This window comes from Bradysia coprophila, unplaced genomic scaffold, assembly GCF_014529535.1.
Source record: "Bradysia coprophila strain Holo2 unplaced genomic scaffold, BU_Bcop_v1 contig_70, whole genome shotgun sequence".
Taxonomy (NCBI): Eukaryota; Metazoa; Arthropoda; class Insecta; order Diptera; family Sciaridae; genus Bradysia; species Bradysia coprophila.
This window is the reverse complement of record NW_023503941.1, coordinates 917,581-936,902: the sequence shown is the minus strand read 5'-3', so window position 1 is coordinate 936,902 and position 19,322 is coordinate 917,581. Positions and strand designations below refer to the sequence as shown.

At 37.5% G+C, this 19,322-nt stretch overlaps 2 protein-coding genes across 4 annotated transcripts; both read right to left on the bottom strand.

Annotated features, from left to right (window-relative positions):
• Nucleotides 1–507: 507 nt before the first annotated feature.
• On the bottom strand, nucleotides 508–3,998 carry LOC119083584 (zip homologous protein 3). 3 transcript variants are annotated; one of them, XM_037193330.1, is made up of 6 exons: nucleotides 3,790–3,997; nucleotides 3,543–3,674; nucleotides 3,208–3,463; nucleotides 3,080–3,142; nucleotides 714–757; nucleotides 508–665 (listed from the first exon to the last, which is right to left on the bottom strand). In XM_037193330.1, exons 1-5 carry the CDS (start codon nucleotides 3,842–3,844, stop codon nucleotides 715–717), a joined length of 549 nt encoding a protein of 182 aa, XP_037049225.1. In that variant the 5' UTR covers nucleotides 3,845–3,997; the 3' UTR covers nucleotides 508–665; nucleotide 714. The 3 variants fall into 3 exon arrangements, with proteins under 3 accessions (XP_037049225.1, XP_037049227.1, XP_037049226.1); XM_037193332.1 differs by having other exon boundaries at nucleotides 515–664; nucleotides 719–757; nucleotides 3,790–3,998; XM_037193331.1 differs by having other exon boundaries at nucleotides 515–664; nucleotides 711–757.
• Nucleotides 3,999–9,292: 5,294 nt separating this feature from the next.
• Nucleotides 9,293–19,252, bottom strand: LOC119083570 (coiled-coil domain-containing protein 93). Its single transcript, XM_037193316.1, has 9 exons — nucleotides 19,095–19,252; nucleotides 18,824–19,032; nucleotides 18,618–18,747; nucleotides 18,232–18,552; nucleotides 14,192–14,236; nucleotides 10,411–10,718; nucleotides 10,022–10,341; nucleotides 9,717–9,837; nucleotides 9,293–9,644 (listed from the first exon to the last, which is right to left on the bottom strand). The coding sequence occupies exons 1-9, from the start codon at nucleotides 19,176–19,178 to the stop codon at nucleotides 9,392–9,394; spliced, it is 1,791 nt and encodes a 596-aa protein (XP_037049211.1). The 5' UTR covers nucleotides 19,179–19,252; the 3' UTR covers nucleotides 9,293–9,391.
• Between the last annotated feature and the right edge of the window lie 70 nt (nucleotides 19,253–19,322).

Genomic DNA, 19,322 nt, shown 5'->3' with positions numbered 1-19,322 from the left:
AAAAATTTCGCTCGCTCCGCTCTTTCTTTTCTTATAGTTAAGTAAATTAAGGTTTTCCAAACGATTGTTATGCCCAACATATCTGGCAGATTAGAACAGAAGATAATTTTCCAATGAGTTTATATCTGTTTTATCAAAGGAAGGGCTCGTGCAGTTAGCATCCTTACATACATTCTGTTCTACAAATTGATGAGTGAAAATTCATACAGAAGAAAGTCACGAAAAGGTTCTAGCATTGTAAAAACTAATGATAAACTTCAATCTGCACAAAAAAGAAAAAAGAAAGGGGTTGGGAAATAATATTCGTGCCACCGGGAAGTTAATTGCGACTCACCGGGAAATTTTTGTCAAAAGTATCGGATACCGGGAAATTTTGACTTGGTTACCGGGAAGAAAACATTATTTCCATGCACGTTAGACGAGTAGATTCGATAGTTATTCTAGTGATGCCGTATGTCATTCAGTACGTACACTTGAAAATCTCCCTTCATCGAAAAAGGTATAAGAGCAACTATTATGTATCAACGTCGTTTATTTGCATAAAAAAAATTGTTCTTTACAAAACGATCGATTAAAGTCAAATTAAATGTGAAATCCAAGTATTTTGTTTCTGATGTGTTTATCCAGGCCCAAGATTGATGTCATCATTCAGTTTTCAAAGCGACTAAACGTTCGAAATAAGAATAAAATCAATAAGGACAGTCAAGTTCTTACTTACGCAGACTTCTCGAAGGAGATTCCGGAGTCAGCAGACAAACTGAGATTCGGAAGAGAAGAAAAAATAATTAAAAATTGTCGGAGTTTAGTACATAGGTATTTCGAATCAGTGTTCAACTGTTGGTTGCGAAATAGGCCAGGAAATAAGGTCAGCTGTGAACACACACGAGCAATTTTACGTCGATTTGATCCACAATTATGCTGCGTCTTCCGTAGTTAGCGTGTGGTGAACATTGGATTACAATGGAAGACCCAGCATAATTGTCCATCACACCAACGCAAATTTGCTCGTATGTACGATTAGTCTTTATGTGCGGTTAATAGTGCGAATAGTGTAATAAAGACTTTCGGCCTGAATTGATCGTTTTCACTATTTCACTATTTTAGTATTCCGCACATTATAACAATGGAATGATAACGAATAAATATTTAAGAGTGATATCGCCAAATCTTCAGGTGATTGGGAAACAAGCGATCTCCGATTTTAATGAGTGATAGCTCGTTGGATTCGTCTTTCAATTCTAGGAAACACGCGTCTTTCACTTCTTCTTTAAAAATATTGTTTTCTGTGAAAAGCGTTCAAAAGTGAAGACATGTCAGAGGGTACCGAAAACAGTTTTTCGCCAATAACTCAAGAAAAAAAATATTTTAAATTGTTGTAATGTTGTACGATTGTCGGCCTTGGAAAGACCTACAGGTAGAGTATACGCACCGCTTGGTGCTAGTTGATCCACGAGAGTTATGACTAGAAATATAGTGAATGTTCGGAGAGTCCGCCTTCTCTGCAGTCTCGATGTTCCGCGGAACTGAGCATGGGGTGTTGTAGCTGGCCTCACCTACTATCGTCCAACATATAAATGAACCCAGTACTTTTGTGCTGCAAGCTTACAGAAGTCTTAGAAAAAAAGTGGGTGAAAAAAAGGCAAATTTTTACCTTCTTTCTGAGGGCCCAACTGCCAGAACAGCGTCTGGAACGGTTCTACGAGAGTAATTTTTTATCGTCTACTATTCCTTTACCGTATACGCTTCGCTTTGACTCGAATATAGGTCGTTACAACATATCCAGTGTTAGTAATTTGTGTGAAAAATTATTAAATTTTTCTCGGAGGATTTTAGTCAAATAAAGTGTAAGCGTATAGCAAATGACCTCAGGAGTCCGGAACAGTAATTAGTTTTTCAATTGGGCCAATATTTGCTACGTGACAGGAGTTTGGAAAAACGATACGATCAAGTGGGAGCAAACGGTTTTCCAAACTCCTATCACGTAGCTATTGGTCCAATTGAAAAACTAATTACTGTTCCGGAGTCCTGAGGTCATTTGCTATAGGCTAACACTTTATTTGACTAAAATCCTCGGAGAAAAATTTAATAATTTTTCTCTTGATATTACTGATATATTCGCGACATAGCGAAGCGTTTTTCTATTGATAAGGTGAAAGAATAGTAGACAATAAAAAATGACTGCCATAGTACCGTTCCAGATGCTGTTCCAGCAGAAAGAAGGAAAAAATCTGCATTTTGGCACCAACTTTTTTTCCAATACTTATGTAGGCTTGCAGCCCAAAAGTACTGGGTTCATTTATATATGCAACCATAGTGGGTGAGGCCAGCTACAACACCCCATACTCAGTTCCGTGGAACATCGAAGCTGCAGAGAAGCAGGACTCTCCGAACATTCACTATATTTCTAGTCATAACTCTCGTGGATCAACTAGCACCAAGCGGTGCGTATACTCTGAAGTGTGAAGTTCTGAGGCAAAGCCGAGGTCAACGATCACACAAAAACTCGACTTTTCAACTTTTTATCCCGAGTTTGGTAATGAATTTTACGTAGTTAACGTTAGGATAAGAGTATTCAAGTCAAGTTCCCAACTTTTGCATAGTTTTAATGTGAGTGAAGTTAGATAGTGAGTGGTCCCAAGTGACACATGATAATCAAAACAGCAATTCGAAAGCGGTTATCTCATCATTTAATCTCGTAGTTAGAACAAATTGTTAAATGTTGAGGTATTGACATGCAAAGATTTCGGTCGAAGACTGTTGCGTCATTCTCCCATAAGTAGGAGATTTAGTCAATGAAAGTCTTGAACAGGTATGGTCGATCGGTGAATTCGTCTTAAACGCACTCACATTTTATGTCAAAATAATATGAAAATGAGTGCGTTTAAGTACGAAAATCAAATTTTAATGTCCTCCGGGCGGACAATAGACACTTTCATTGGATTTCGTGGGATTGTGGAAGTGAATCATATAAAAGACACAAGCCACACAAAGGCTCAAAGTAGCCAAAAGAAACAGGAAAAGTGTTGGGGTGACAGGGAACGTTCAATAATCGAAAATTTATCAATTCAAAGGAACTCACTCTTTATCCACTGGACGTCCAATTTTTTTCAAAGCCTGTCGTAGACGCATTTCGTCGGTTTTACTAAAAACAAACAGACTCACTGTCAACCATTTTGCTTGCCACATCAATTGCCAGTTTCTACTTACAGTTTCTGATAATTTTCTTTCATGCGACGATACGCTTCCATCTTCTGTTTGACGACTCTCTCAAGACGTTGCTCTTCGGCCTTCACCTGCTTTTCCATATCCAAAATCTTCTTGATGCGAAGCTCTTTCTTCTTCTGATTGAATTCGATTGCAGATTTTACCTTGAATGCGATCTCCTGTTGTTGTTTCAGAAACTTAAATTGTTGCTGGATTTTCTCGATTTTCGACAACGGTGGTTCAAAGTACGCCTTCAGTGCTTTTTGGGCCGGAGATTTTTTTTTTGTTTTGTTCAAATTAATAATTTTGTTCAATTAGACAATTTGCGAAGAACAAACCCAGTGGCATATCTTTTCCGATCGTTACAATCTTACATTGTTTGGCGCAAGTGGTGCATTCATTGTTGCGAATGCGGCGTGAACAGGCGTTACAGAGAATGTGGAAGCAAGAGGTTAAAATGCACGGTCCACCTAGCCAAAGAAATTGTCTTAATGTTTGTAATCGTTTCAATGAGCAACAAGCAAAATGCTTGCGTCGACCAAAACGCAACACATTTTCGAATTAAATTAAATTATTCCTTCTTACCGGGCATTTGGCCTCTTTCCATATAAGTGAAACACGAATTACACATGAAAGACATTGTCCGGTTTTTCGTTTTGACGGAGACTTTCTGATTTTCCGTTCAAAATTTGCTTCGTTGCTTTCTGACTTGCAGAAAACACGACAATTTCGATCGACGATGGAACGCTAAAACTAGATGAAACTGATCGAACAGTCAGTGTACGGAATGATATTGAAGTTAGTAGCGATTGAATATGGTGAAAGCAAAGGCGATGGCGGCGATGACAAATGTTTCGTTATCTGCAGGTGTAGTTAGACGAGTTAGACTCCTTATTTTCAGTTGCGTTTCCTTGCTCTGTTTCAAAATATGGCTTTGTTACGCAAAAATTAAATTTTACACCCAATTAGTTCAAACGAGCTGGCTTATAGTTTTCCTCATCATCTGCCAAATAATTTTTACCAAAAAAATATTTGACTTAAAACAACAAAAATTTTACCTAAACGAGCCATCAGAACAGTCGGAGCGTTTGCTGCGACTGAGCCCCGTACAAACCCGTACATCTATTGCGTACGTGACCCTAGTTCGTCCGTCGCCCTACTCTTACCGTAAGCCTACTGCGCCCGTGAACGTCGGTAAAGTAAAATTCTTATGAAATGTGTACGTCTTAAAAATTGCGCATAGCGCAATTACGAAGTCCCGTTCGACGTTCCTTTCAAATGTAACACAAATTTCGAATTGACCTAAAATTAAGTAAGTATCATTTTCACCGATTTATATTGATTTTACAAAAATCCAAAATGGCGGCCGACGGCCATTTTGTTAGGAGGTGGAAAGTAGTACGGCTGCTTTACATTCGTTAGTACCTTTCAAACAAAAAAAAATTAAAGAAATTCGGTCAAAGTTTACTCGAGATATTAACAAAAAACATAGCTAACGCCGACCCGTATGAAACACCTATTCGTATCAAAAGCCTTTAATGTGAAACTCTTCATTTCTCTTACTTCATTTTCTTCTCTGCTGAAAAACTATTCTCCCTTTAAAATCACTTACATTATCCACTCTTTGCCTTGTTATCATATACAACTAAATTGCCGGAGGCAATATAGACAGCCCCGTACGAAGACAAATTTCATAAATTCCTATTTAAACAGCTATATACCGCTATATTTACCTATATTTTCCTATAAATAAACATTTCACAGATGAATATGCTATTATATAGCTCTATATGCCAGTATATAGCTCAATATAGCTGTATATAGGTATATATAGATGTCCATATATGGAATCCCTGAAACCCCTCACACTTAACACATTATTTCCATGTTAACAGAAACTCTCTAAGTATCATTTTTCCCAAGATATTTCAATTTTACTAAAATCCAATATGGCCGCCGGCAGCCATTTTGTTAGGAGACCGGAAATAACACTGACGCTTTAGATTCGTTAATACCTTTCAAACAAAAAAAAATTCATGAAATTCGGTCAAAATTTACTCGAGATATTGACAAAATACTCCACGTTCACTGTACGGCCGAGTAGCCAGATAAGAGCTCACTTCAAGAGACCAAGCTCACGCTCCGGAGAACATAATTTCATAAAAATTTTTTTCCCTGATTGGTACGGTCAATACCTATCTAATAAAGCTAAAACAGACGAAATATGTTCAAATGTGGCCGACCTACAAGCAAAAACTGCTTGCCGCCCTGTGCCTGTTCCACACCAAGGGGTCTAACTCACGAGTCGGTCATCCGATTTCCATAAACTTTTTTTTTGTCGATCGGTATTGTAAATACCTTTTATTTGACGTATCGCTTACAAGTTTAACGTTTAAATGTCCGGAGATATCTTCGAAAAACCGTAAAGCACTTATTGGGCCACAGCTCGGGAAGGGTCGATCCAAAATCACTCATCTTCGAACTTAGCCTGTCTTTTGACATTACCAAACGGGAAAAAAAAGAATTTTCAAAATCGGATGCGTTTTACTCAAGTTATCGTGCAGACAGACAGACGGACAGACGGACATTTTTTTTTTCGCGGATTTGGCATATCTAGACAACCACAATAGGTTTCCCCTTACTCAGGGAGTCCAATTCGACGTGTTACAAACGTATGCGTAAACCTATAAGACCCCAGTACTTCGTACGGGTCTAAACACCACCTTCACTGTACGGCCGAGTAGCCACATATAAGCTCACTCCAAGAGACCTAGCTCACGCTCCGGTGAATCGAATTTCATAAACTTTTTTTTCCCTGATTGGTACGGTCAATACCTATCTAATAAAGCAAAATCCATCTAAATACGTTCAAATTTGGCCAACCTACAAGCAAAAACGGCTTGCCGCCCTGTACCTAGTTCACACCAAGGGGTCTAACTCACGAGTCGGTCATCCAATTTTCATAAACTTTTTTTTGTCGATCGGTATTGTAAATACCTTTCATTTGATGTATCACTGACAAGTTTAGTGCTTAAATGTCTGGAGATATCGTCGAAAAACAGTTAGGCACTTATTGGGCCCCAGCTTCGGAAGGGTCGACCCAAAATCGCCCATCTTCGAACTTAGCCTCACTATTTTGACTATCTTTCAGGGAAAAAAAAAATTTGAAATCGGATTTGATTTACTCAAGATATCGACGTGACAGACGGACAGACAAAATTTTTATTGCAGATTCGTCATCTATGAACATAGGCAAACACTTTGCCCTTACCGTCTGCTTCGAATTCCATCAATTACACACGGCATCGTAATCCTATAAGCCCCTTCGTACTTCGTACGGGGCTAAAAATCTGCGTCGCAAAGTGGCAGATGTTCAGGAACAGACCTACGAGAAAATTTATCTGCCAGATGCGACGCAGATTTTTTTGGTAAAATTTTTGTTACTATTATGCCACGAAGTTCCACTCGTAAAACTCTGAGACATTGCCGAAGAAAGTAATTATCTATCTGCCACCATTCAAGAAATAACTCTAAAGCCCTAATTGACCCAAATATTAGTCCTTTCATCCTACGCTCGAGTAGCTCAAAATTTGGTCACTCTGACCACTCTAGCTCAACCGGATCTGCACCAATTTTTCTAAATATTTTTTTGATACCTTTCATTTGATGGGTCTCACGCCTCAGTAGGTTTCAATACAGCTGAGCTACAGCCGAAAACACGTTCCCAACCCTCGAAAACCACACTCAGAAACCACTTCGAGGCCAATAAAACAAAATTCTGGTTTTTCCTGGGGTAATGGCGTGACACATTTTCATTTTTATGCCCACCCTGAGGCTCCTGCAAAATTTCATGGAGATTGGCTGACTAGTTTCCGAGATCGACCGTCGATAGATAGATAGATAGAAACATACAGAGTAAGTTGAAAGATTTTGATTGTTTGGAAAAAGTCAATTTGGTGCATTTTCTATGAAAAATGACCAACTTCAAAACGATGTATCTCCGGTAATTTTAAACCTACATAGTCGAGTGATTGCTCGTATTTGAAGCGTTTTGTGGTGATATAGACCAAATGGTAGAAACTGAAATGTTCGGCTATACATAGTTGACGCGTCTCAAAAAATTTTCTTTTTTTGGGGGTTACTGCGTCAAGTCCTCCGCTATCGCTCCGGACATGATTTACATAAAACATGATCAAAAATCTGGAAATTACCAAAAAAGAACAGAGAATCGGTCCTTGCAATCGAGATCGAGAATTGATTGAAAAACTAGGAAATCGAAATGAGTACGAAACGAACAGGAATCAGGAAGAATTAAAATGATTAGGTGATAACAGGTGAGTATACAACGGGAAGCGAATAGTGATCTTTTGTAGGACAATCGAAAAAAATCCTTGTCATTGATCAAACGATTCGTTTGGCTCGCGATTTCAGGTTTTCAAAAATCGGAAACGTTGAAATCAGTCAAAAACACTCAGAGTAAAAGTGACGCAAGTCCCTGTGCATACTTCCAAAACAACTGATATCGCTGGAGGTGACGCATTCTGCGCTTGTACGCTTGTACGCAAAAACTGTAACAGCAAAAATTTGCCCAAAGAAATTCTAGAAACAAAATTTTACCAAAAAAATTTTGCGTCACAAAGTGGCAGATGATTTGGACGTATTAGGACATATTCTTGCATATTTTAAAAAATTTCTTAAAAGTACTTTCCTCAACATCTGCCACTTGTGACGCAAAATTTTTTTGGTAAAATTTTGTTTCTAGAATTTCTTTGGTCAAATTTTTGCTGTTACAGTTTTTGCGTACAAGCGCAGAATGCGTCACCTCCAGCGATATCAGTTGTTTTGGAAGTATGCACAGGGACTTGCGTCACTTTTACTCTTTTGAGTGTTTTTGACTGATATCAGTTCTTTTGGAAGAATTAGTAAATTAAAAAATTTGAAAAATTTTGGAACCACTCGATTTTTAAAAAATTTGAAAAATTTAAAAAAATTAAAAACTTTGAAAATTTTGAAATTTTTTTTGAAAATTTAAAAAAAAATTGGAATTTAAAAAATTTGAAAAATTTAAAAAAATTTGAAAAATTTAAAAAGTTTAAAAATTTAAAAAAATTTAAAAAATTTTGAAAAATTTAAAAAATTTTGAAAAATTTAAAAAAAATTTTTAATTTTTTTTTAATTTTTCAAAATTTTCAAATTTTTTAAACTTATTAAAATTTTTAAATTTTTTAAATTTTTCAAATTTTTTGAATTCCAATTTTCTTTTAAATTTTCAAAAAAATTTTCAAAATTTTCAAAAAAAAAATTCAAATTTTTCAAATTTTTTAAATTTTTTAAATTTTTTAAATTTTTTAAATTTTTTAAATTTTTTAAATTTTTTAAATTTTTCAAAATTTTTCAAAGTTTTTAATTTACTAATTCTTCCAAAAGAACTGATATCAGTCAAAAACACTCAAAAGAGTAAAAGTGACGCAAGTCCCTGTGCGTACTTCCAAAACAAAATGCTAACGCGCGCCCATGATAGACAGTGTAGCTTTGGTCAATGCACTTTTTCCTATGTACTCGTGTCATTACAACGGAACAGAATTTAGACCTCGGGACATTGACGAGTCAATATTTTTCGCTTCCTCCGCTCGCGCTGTATTTTTCCATAAGTAGATTTTCATTTCTCCGTCAGGCTTCATTCACAAAATCTCGCTCCGCTCCCGTTCTTTCTGATAATATGAAGAAGAACGTTGTTTGTCAGCATTAGCGAAAAATTGTGATGAAATGATGTTATATGTGTTCAGGAACCTTAAAGAGGATTTTACAACCTCTTCACCGGGAAATACCGGGAAATACCAGGAAAAATCGGGAAATCGAATTTGGATACAGAGAAAAGAAAACACGCGGTCTCAATACCAACCATTTCCAGCAGCTTTCACGGAAACTAGCTGTCTAGCTCAATCGGTAGAACGATGGACTCACTCTATTCCCCGGGCTTTCCGTAGAAAAATAGTTTTGCAAGGACTTAGAGACTCAGTGTTATTATGAACCAATCGGTTGTGGCGTCATCAACGGAGCTAATACCAATAAAAGGACTGACAAATTGTACTTTCTAAAGAGCATTCTATTCAATTTCACTTTACAGTCTAATTCTACTGGGAAATCGGTTTGTGTGAGTGTATCGTGTGTGTTGTTTACTAGAACATTAAACTTGCAACGCCTTCAATTGCTGTGTCATATGCTCATTGCGCTGGCATTCATTCGTGAATTGCTTAACGACTGTCGCATACTTCCGTTGCTGTTCGATCAAACACATCAATTGGCTGTTGAGTCCATCCCGTTTCGCCCTCTCATCTTCGAACTTATTCTTCACTTTGATTTTCGTCTGCTTGACACCGTCGACAATGGTTTCGAGTTGGGCAACAAACTGCTCTTTCGACTGTGGATTGGCCATGCCGCTATAATGTTTCGGAAACGATGTTTTTCGGTGAATCGGAAATTGGAAATAAAAATGATCGTTGAACACTCACTCATTGTAGTTCTCGTGTATGGAATTGAGCAGCGAAAGTTCTTTGGTCAGATATCGCTTTGTGTCATCCAGTGTGTTGTACATGGTGTAAAATTGCTTTGTTTCGCGATGTTTGGCACTCACTGAAACAGTTTTTTTTAAAAAAGTCTTTAGAGATTCAAATACGAATCTTCAACACCTCGGGCAATTTCAGCTCGGGCAATTTTTTGTGGGAAATAAAAGCTTAAAAAATTCTACATCTTGCTCGAATGATCTACATTTCACGTTCACCCAACGATTCTGTTACACTGTCTGTGTGAATCTTACCTTGGTTATACAATTCGAGAAATCGTCGTTGATACTGTGACAATTCCGTTCGACTGGGAATGTTATCCAACTGCCTCTGGATGGAGACTATCGCGCGATTCTTTTTCGCCAGTTGTAAACGAATCGTTTGCAATTTTTCCCGTTCCATTTCCAGCACCTGTAACGATTCACGGATATCCTCCTCCGGTGTCACCTGTTCGGCCTCTTTGATTTCCCGCTGTATCCTAGCCATTTCTTGGCGACACTGATCCTTAAATACCATTTCTGCTTGCTTCAATTCCTCATTTTTGACGACAAGTTTTTGAATGTTGTCCAGAATCCTGCGGAACAATCACAAAATTGACTGTAAAATATGCCGCCGAACAACCGAGTATCGTGTGCGTGTGTACCCCTTATCACATTTATTATCCTGACCCTCAAAGGATCGTATCTCAGCCTTGATATCTTTCCCTTCGGAAACTAACAAATCTACGGAATGCTTTTCGTCAGCCAAGCGTTTCTCCATGGCACGATTATCCTCTTGAATTTTCTGCAATTTTCGTTCCAGAGCCACTTTGGTTGTTTCCAAACTTTTGATTTGACTGCGTTCCGACAATTGCTTTACGTCTGCGGACATTTCGTTCCGCAATTCTGCATAGTGTTTGGTGAGAGCGTTTTTCTCAGTCTCAGTCAAATCGGAATGGTTCAGACATTCATCCTATCGGTGGGAGACGGACACAAGATTAGATCGGTTGTGGTATTATAATATATTTGGAATCACATGTATCGATCAAAGTGGTGCTAGATATTGATGCGTTAAAAAGCATGTTGCTGTGCGAACAATAGTTGTGGGTGGGAAACATTTACGTCTTAAACTGTCTACGATGGGGAATTATGAGATCCGACAATTTTAATCCGCTTTTAATCCGAATTTTATCCACTCCACAAGCAATAACAACGTTACTATGCATACGTACGTATCGTAATGTCTTACTCATAGTGGAGGTTCTTAGCGATTGCATAGTGCATTTTTTGACAAAGGTCTGAAAATTGGACTATCGGTAAATATGGTCATCTAGAGTCTAATGCGATATGGTGCCCAAAATTTTAGCCCCTCCCCTTCCCCTGCCATCGCTTTAAAGTTTTCGGTGCAGAGGTAGGTTTGATGAATTATTGTGCAGTCGCCATGACTCCTACCATAGCTATATATAGCTCAAATGAAAGAGGAAAGTCCAAAGTTTTTTTTTGACACGCTTTGCTTTTCCAAATATTCCATTTTTATGTGACTTTTCCGAGCTTTTCCGAAATGTCAGAAAAAAAGTTGAGTTTCAAAGTGAGATAACTCGTGAAATATGATTTTTACAAGGAAATGATGTTCCGAGGATTTGTTCGCCATGAAATTCTCTACCGAAATAAGTTATGGCAGTCTTTCCTATCTTTAACGGTGGCGGATCTGGAACCTATTTTCCGCATTCCCACCATATAATGTTAGGAATGAAAAAATAATAATTTTCAAGATTTTCACCAAATTTTTTCTTTATTTTGTTAGGAAACTTGCTGTTATGATGTAGGAACTTGTTTCTGTTGTAAATGATGTCCATATTTCCTCATCCAGAGGTTCCACTAGTCAGAACTCTGGAATTTTACGACTTTTCAATGTAAATTTTGAATGTGTTCTGGATTTGGGACTTTTAAAAGTTCTCCAGCATAAAGTACGTAAATTTTCAAGATTCCTCAATAAACAGGAACAGTGTTGGAAGAGACTCAGGTTTTTGATTTTTCAAGGATTTTTCGAAAGAACTACATTTGTCAAGCTAAATAAAAAGTAATTGCAGACCAGTATAGTCCTGGCCTCTTATTTCCGCTCCCAATTCTAGAACTGGAAGTTTTGAAGGACTTCCTAGCATTTTTTGGATTTCCCTCTATACTTTTAGGATTATTGAAATGGTAGTGTACTAGTTCCTAAAATTCCATAACTGAACATGGTCCAGCATTTCCCCAATTCTAGAACTCTGGGATTTTAAGGGAAAACTCAGTCTTTTTTGTACTCTCTTCTGGCCTAAAAGGATGATTACGATAGTAGTTGGTTGGTTCCTGAAATTCCATCATTCCCAATGGCTCAGTTCCTCATTTCCTTGTAAAAATCATATATCACGAGTTATCTCACTTTGAAACTCAACTTTTTTCTGACATTTCAGAAAAGCTCGGAAAAGTCACATAAAAATGGAAAATTTGGAAAAGCAAAGCGTATCAAAAAAAAACTTTGGACTTTCCTCTTTCATTTGAGCTATATATAGCTATGGTAGGAGTCATGGCGACTGCACAATAATTCATCAAACCTACCTCTGCACCGAAAACTTTAAAGCGATGGCAGGGGAAGGGGAGGGGCTAAAATTTTGGGCACCATATCGCATTAGACTCTGGATGACCATATTTACCGATTGTCCAATTTTCAGACCTTTGTCAAAAAATGCACTATGCAATTGTGTTTTGTATGAAGTAGACCTCTACTATCATGGGGTAACGCTTGTGGATTGAATTTGATGGATGCTGTAATTCCTTCCCTGTAAAAAGTTTTGTTAACCTTTCCGAAACGACAACGGTATTGCCATAATATTATAATCCTTGATTCTGCTACTTCATTTGCTCAAAGTATTTCCTACACTTAACATCAGGGAGCTGCCGGAATGGACCTGGAAGACCACCTTTTCGACAATTATTGTGGTAATTTATTAAAATTCCTTCATTTTGAACTGTACTTGAGAATCTCCACTAGAAGTTGTGTTTGCACCAAACGCTAGAACGAATTTGCAGATATTTTCGTAACGCTTCACTTAGCGCTGTGACTGCAAAATAATGAAAATTTCGTAATATTTTCGATTTGTCTCCGCTTCATGATCCATTTACAAAAATATTTTCGCTATTTTTAGAGCTTTTTTGCAAAGATATATTCCTTCACTGATCTGCGCTCTCCGATTTCCTAAAATTTTATCCTATGTCTTAAGGATCGTCAAGACCTTTCCAGAGAATCTTCATTTGTGGAAAATGGACCCCTTTCAAAAGAAAACCCTCAAATTCATAATTTTTTGTAGCACTTTATGCAGCGCTGCACTGTAATTAAAACAGTCAAATTTCATCCTATTTCCTAGGTTAAAAAAAGAAAAATTTGAGCGCTACAGCGTTACAAGGGAAGCATTCCGCAAAAAATCTGAGAATTCGTTCAAGCGTGACGCAATTGAAGTCTATATAAGAGATTCAGGTATAGCTCCGGTATAAGAATACTCTTCGAATACTGAACACTCTTCTTGATGAAAGAGGAGGAGCATCACATACAAATAAAATACTTTTCACGTTCAGCTCCACTGGAGATCGTCCAATACACTTCAAGTTGAAGAAATCATAATAAATTACGAAATGTTAATATAATGATGGAAAAGGTGGCTTACTTGGCTCATTCCCGCAGCTCACTGCTGTGTTTGTAAAAAGCAAAGTATATAAACACTTAAGGTAACGCAAATCCGCAAGAACACACGGACCCCTACTTTCGGGTGAATATAGTTTTTATGTTCGACACAAGTCAAATTTACTTTGTTAGGTTGCAACACATGCCAAAACTCAATACTGCACAACACACTTGCAACAACATTACCGCGCCAAACGTCACGGATGCAACATGACAAATCTTATATTCACCCGGAACTTGGGGTCCGCATTTCTTGCTATTCCCTGTGGATTTGCGTTACCTTCAGTATGTATTACCTTATGTGTTACCTTGTGTGACTAGTAGTCACTGACTTAACCGGAAAATAAAGTTTTCTGTTGACTTACAAAATTTAGTTTTTATGATCGTTTGATAGAAAAGTCATTATTTTCCACTTCATCTCCATCCCCGAATATTTCTTCAGTTCATGCTAGGAGCAGAACTGTGCTACTGTCTTACACTATCATCTTCCAAAATCTAAGCAACAAGATCGTTTTCCCGCTACCTACAGTATACATTTGTAGTGGCTGCCTAAGCTTAAACAGTTTTCATTTTCGTGTTAGATTTCATGGTGGGGTGGACGTAAATTATTTTGGGGAATAACTTCCCTGTTTTTCAATCAAAACTTGTCCTAATAAAAAATACCAAAAAGCTCAGACAAAACTACAAATAAAATAACAAATCGTCACGGACATAATATCAACAATTACCTCATTAGCAACGTAAAGATTTTTAAGCAGCTGCGCAACATCAATCTGTAAGTTTGTAAATTGAATAGTTGTAACGAAAAACAGTGTAAATAATAACAGTGTTAGTGCGTGCGTTTAGTACTTGTGGCTAGTATTACGTGCGTGTATTAGACTGCATGAAGCTATTGGAAAAATATATCACGCTCTGCGCATCTCAAGGTAAAATCCATCACTACTCTCAATCAGTCATTCCGCTTAGAAAATGGTTCATCCGTTCAAAAGACAGTTGAACAAAGGCCTCTCAAAGTGAATTGAGGAAAAACTGCCAACTAAATGGAGGGAGGCCAAAATTGAATGTGTCAACGCACTCTAAGAACAGGCACAAGAACACATTTTTTTAACGGTCAAAAAGCCTCTTATTTTGATCCCCGCAGTGGTATTATACAGGAAAAACTGAATTTATGTGACAAACTCAGACTGCTGGCTGTTATTTTAAATCTGTTCTTGTGCCTGTTTTGGAGTGTGTTGATCGTGTTCCCTTGTTTACTCTGACAGCTATCACGCAAACGGAGCGCCACATTTTAAACGGAATGGCTCGAACTCGAGCTTTAATCACATTTCCGAGATTAGTATAAACTACGTAAGTTACGGCTGGAGCCGACTTCTTACTGGGCAAATTGACAGTTTAGAAAAAGCGAGAGATCTGATAAACTTAAAATTCATTGGGAAGGTCAGCCACAAACCCTTTTTATTTTGATTACTAGCCGCTGGTTTCATCTCTTTCAAGCTCACATTTTTGTGAATCGACCTTCCTTTCCAGTTCTTGTAACTGCCATGGGGCTTGTAACTAACCTGTCCCATCAATATATTTACAAAGTGTGCATTGAACCGAAAATCCGAGCTGAAAATGTTTTAGCTATCAGATTCTGATTGTGCTGGTGGTGACTATGGGTTATCATAAAAGAATTTTACAAGAATCTAGTTTTTCAAAACGCCTGCATCGACTTGCAGATAACTTCCTTTCGTTTGGACGATCATTTAAGGAATAGCCCAAGAGTAGTGTTTATACAAATAAAAGCGACTTAAAGCTATGTGTTAGTATAATGTTTGTAGTGTTGGAGTGTAAATGTCGCAATTAATTTGTTTTTGAAAAAAATGAATTTTCGATTTGGCCTCATAAAATGCGGAAGTGAATGCACGGCAATAACTGGGACAGTAGTTTTTAGAAAATTTGAACTTAATTATGTATTACAGTTCACCGCTCTCATTGCACCACATGGTCACACAAGACCATGCAAATGAGGCGTGGTTTTACGATTATCAATCTTATCGCACAGGTCAGAAAATTCAATTTTCGAAAAATAAATTGCAGCGACATGCGACGAACACGTAACACAATACAAACGAAAATAGCGAACGTTTAAACGGTAAACAAAATACTAAAATTAAATTCTGGAAAAAAAACGTATTTGTAGCAGAGAATCAACGACTGAAACGTATTTCATAGGGGACTAGGTTTGTCTGAGGACGTGCTGCTATTCTGAGTGTTGATTTCATTAATTCTAAATTGCTTGATCAGAGGCCCGCGAGAATCTTGCGTGTGAGTTTCCTGAGACAATGCAAAACTAAATTAATTAATTGAAGAGAACTTTCGTAGTGACAATACCCGAAAGGTGGCGGGACATTTCCACACCGTCAATATCGTCAGGAACGATATTATCGTTTTTTTGGCGATACTATCGTCTAAAAAACGATACTATCGTCTAAAAAACGATAATATCGTTTTTAGACGATAGTATCGTCCAAAAAAACGATATTATCGTCCAAAAAATTTTCATCCAGGACGATAATATCGTCTAAATTGAAAAATTCTAAAATATTGTCTGGACGATAGTATCGTTTTCTTGTCGATATTATCGTTCAAAAAACGATATTATCGTTTTCTGGACGATATTACCGTTTTAGAAAATCTAATGGATATTTTCGTTTTCTTAAACGATAATATCGTCCAGGATGATACTATCGTTTTCTTAAACGATAATATCGTCCAGGACGATACTATCGTTTTCTTAAACGATAATATCGCCCAGGACGATATTATCGTTTAGTTTTGGGTGGTAATATTGTCCAGGACTCAATTTTACTCAGAGGTGCAGCAAGAACCGAATTCTCTTCCAAAATATCGAAAAACAATTGTCAGAGGAAATCACCTACACATCAGTGTTTAAAAAAGGCGTTTAGTTCGTCCCTAAATAATTCATCGCTTTACGAAATGAATACCAACTTTGATTGTACATAAAAAGCGTTTTAACACGCCGAGCGATCCGGCCCATTGCCCCGGAGCGAAGCGGAGGGCCGCAATGCGAGCCGGGCGCCGGAACGGTGTCGGAACTTAGGAGTTAATTTTTTTTTCTCGCATCGTCTCATAATTAGTCTGTGTAATTTTTCTATATAAAATTTAAATTTACGGAACCAAATGAACCAATTTTTAATATATATTTGCCGTCTACAAAAAGGTGTTTATCTACAAGGTTTTGTGTTTCGTCTTCAACAACCATCCAGAACGATAATATCGCCCAGGACGATATTATCGTCTCGAATTTTTATTTTAAATAAATTAAAAACGATATTATCGTCCTGGACGATATTATCGTCTCAAATTTAAAAAAATTAATTAATTAAAAACGATATTATCGCCCCAAAAATTATCGACCAGGACGATAATATCGTCCAAAATAACGATAAATTTGTTCAGAAAAAGAAAATAACGATAATATCGTCCAGCGGATATTTTCATCCAGGACTATATTATCGTCAAAAAAACGATAGTATCGTTTTTTGAACGATAATATCGTTTTTTAGACGATAGTATCATCAAAAAAACGATAGTATCGTCAAAAAAAAACGATATTATCGTTTAAAAACGATATTATCGTTTTTTTAAACGATAATATCGTCAAGAAAACGATAATATCGTCCTGAAAATATTTTAAAATTTATAATTTTAGACGATATTATCGTCCTGGATGAAATTTTTTTGGAGGATAATATCGTTTTTTAGACGATAGTATCGTCTAAAAAACGATACTATCGTTTTTTGGACGATACTATCGTCGAAAAAACGATATTATCGTCCAAAAAACGATATTATTGTCCAAAAAACGATACTATCGTTACTGACGATATTGACCGTGTAGTTATGTCGCCTCATCTACCCGAAAATTTCTTTCAGAAAATCACGATGGACAATAAACTCGATGGAAAACGGAAAGAATCTAAATCTAAAAACGATAGTATCGTTCCTGACGATATTGACCGTGTAGAAATGTCGCCTCACCTCGCAAGCTACGCTGATTATTATTCAGATCTGTTACTTGAGGATTCGAAATTCCATGAGCCGTTTAAGAACAAAGTGTTTTCTTATAAAGGTCCTCAGACTGAAACGTCGATCTTGACAGATTTTCTGTTTATGAGAGTAAGATACACGAAACAAAGAGCCGTGAACGAAATGTGGAAGAACATTGAATATTGACGATTCAGCAAGAAAGAATGCTGGCCAATTGAACGAAAATTTCAGAAAATTATTCATTCAACAGAAAGCATAGAGAGAGAGAGGAGAGAGAGAGAGAGAGAGAGAGAGGAAGAGAGAGAGGAGAGAGAGAGAGAGAGAGGAGAGAGAGAGGAGAGAGAGAGGAGAGAGAGAGGAGAGAGAGAGAGGAGAGAGAGAGGAGAGAGAGAGGAGAGAGAGAGAAGAGAGAGAGGAGAGAGAGAGAGAGAAGAGAGAGAGGAGAGAGAGAGAAAGAGAGAGAGAGAAAGAGAGAGATAGAATAAGAGAGAGAGAGAGAGAAAGAGAGAGAGAGAGAAAGAGAGAGATAGAATAAGAGAGAGAGAGAGAGAGAGAGAGAGAGAGAGAGAGAGAGAGTGATCTAATCTGATCGGGTTTAACTTTTAGAAATTAGAAAAGGCACAGCGACCAATTGAAAAATTAATTTCTGCCAAATACGACCCGACGGACGATTTTTTTCCAGTTTTACATTCTACATAGGACAATAAGCACTTACCTCCGCTGCAAATTCATCTTCCACGACCGCATCACTTTCACTTTTTTTCATTGCCGTTACACCGAATGACGGACCAATCAAGCTCTTATTACCGTATTCCAGCAAAGTTATCCGAACCCGTGTCTTCTCATCATCCGGTCCGGCTTCCTTTCGTTTATATTGCCGTTTCGGCGCATCAATGCCTAAAATTTGCCGAACACATTGCGACGAATTGGCGTACATGTCCCTCGACTTTACGTCACACTCGAATTGGAAATTGTTTTGAAATTGACTGGTCGCAAATCGCTTCAGCTTTTCCGCTCGTTCCGCACGATTCTCAACCTGATGGATTGCACAATTTTGTCGAAGAGTGAAACATTCTTCGGTTGATAAGTGAAATTGTTTACCGATCGTTTCACCAGCCACTGAATGACGGGAAATATTTTTATAAAATCTAGACCTTGGATCTGATGCGGTTCAATCAAACAAGGACACTGCATTTTCGGCAGGACAGTGACGATCTTTTCTGTTAATGCGCTGAAAATGTTAGAAAAGTACTTTTGAAGAAACGACATATTTCCATGACGATGTCCCACATCTCTGCGATGCTTACATCTTTTGTCCAATTGACAAATTCTCATGGAACAGCAAATCGACGTCAACATCAAAATCGGACGCCTCAATACACCAGGTCATTCCACCGACGATTTTATCGAATGCGGACAGTCCTTTGATTCTGGCTCGAAAATAGCCAGCCGCCACCAGAATATCATAAATTTCTTGTTGCTTTGCATTCTGTTCAGCATCTTCACGACGTTCGACCTGAGTTTAACATTTTGTTCGAATTTCTAATTTTAGTCAATTTGCACAACAAAATTGTTTACTTGGATCTCTTTCCCCTCCGAATCGAATACCGTTGATAACTTTATGTTGGGCAATACTTTGGAGAATACATCTCGATTCGCCATTTGTTTCAAAAACTTTAAATAAATGAAAAAATAAGAAGCAAGTCGATATATCCAATGTAAACAAAACTCACAAGCTGTCAAAATGACGTATCTTTCAGAAGGCGTACCGGAACGACGGAAACGAATCGAAAATTGAATGGGTTT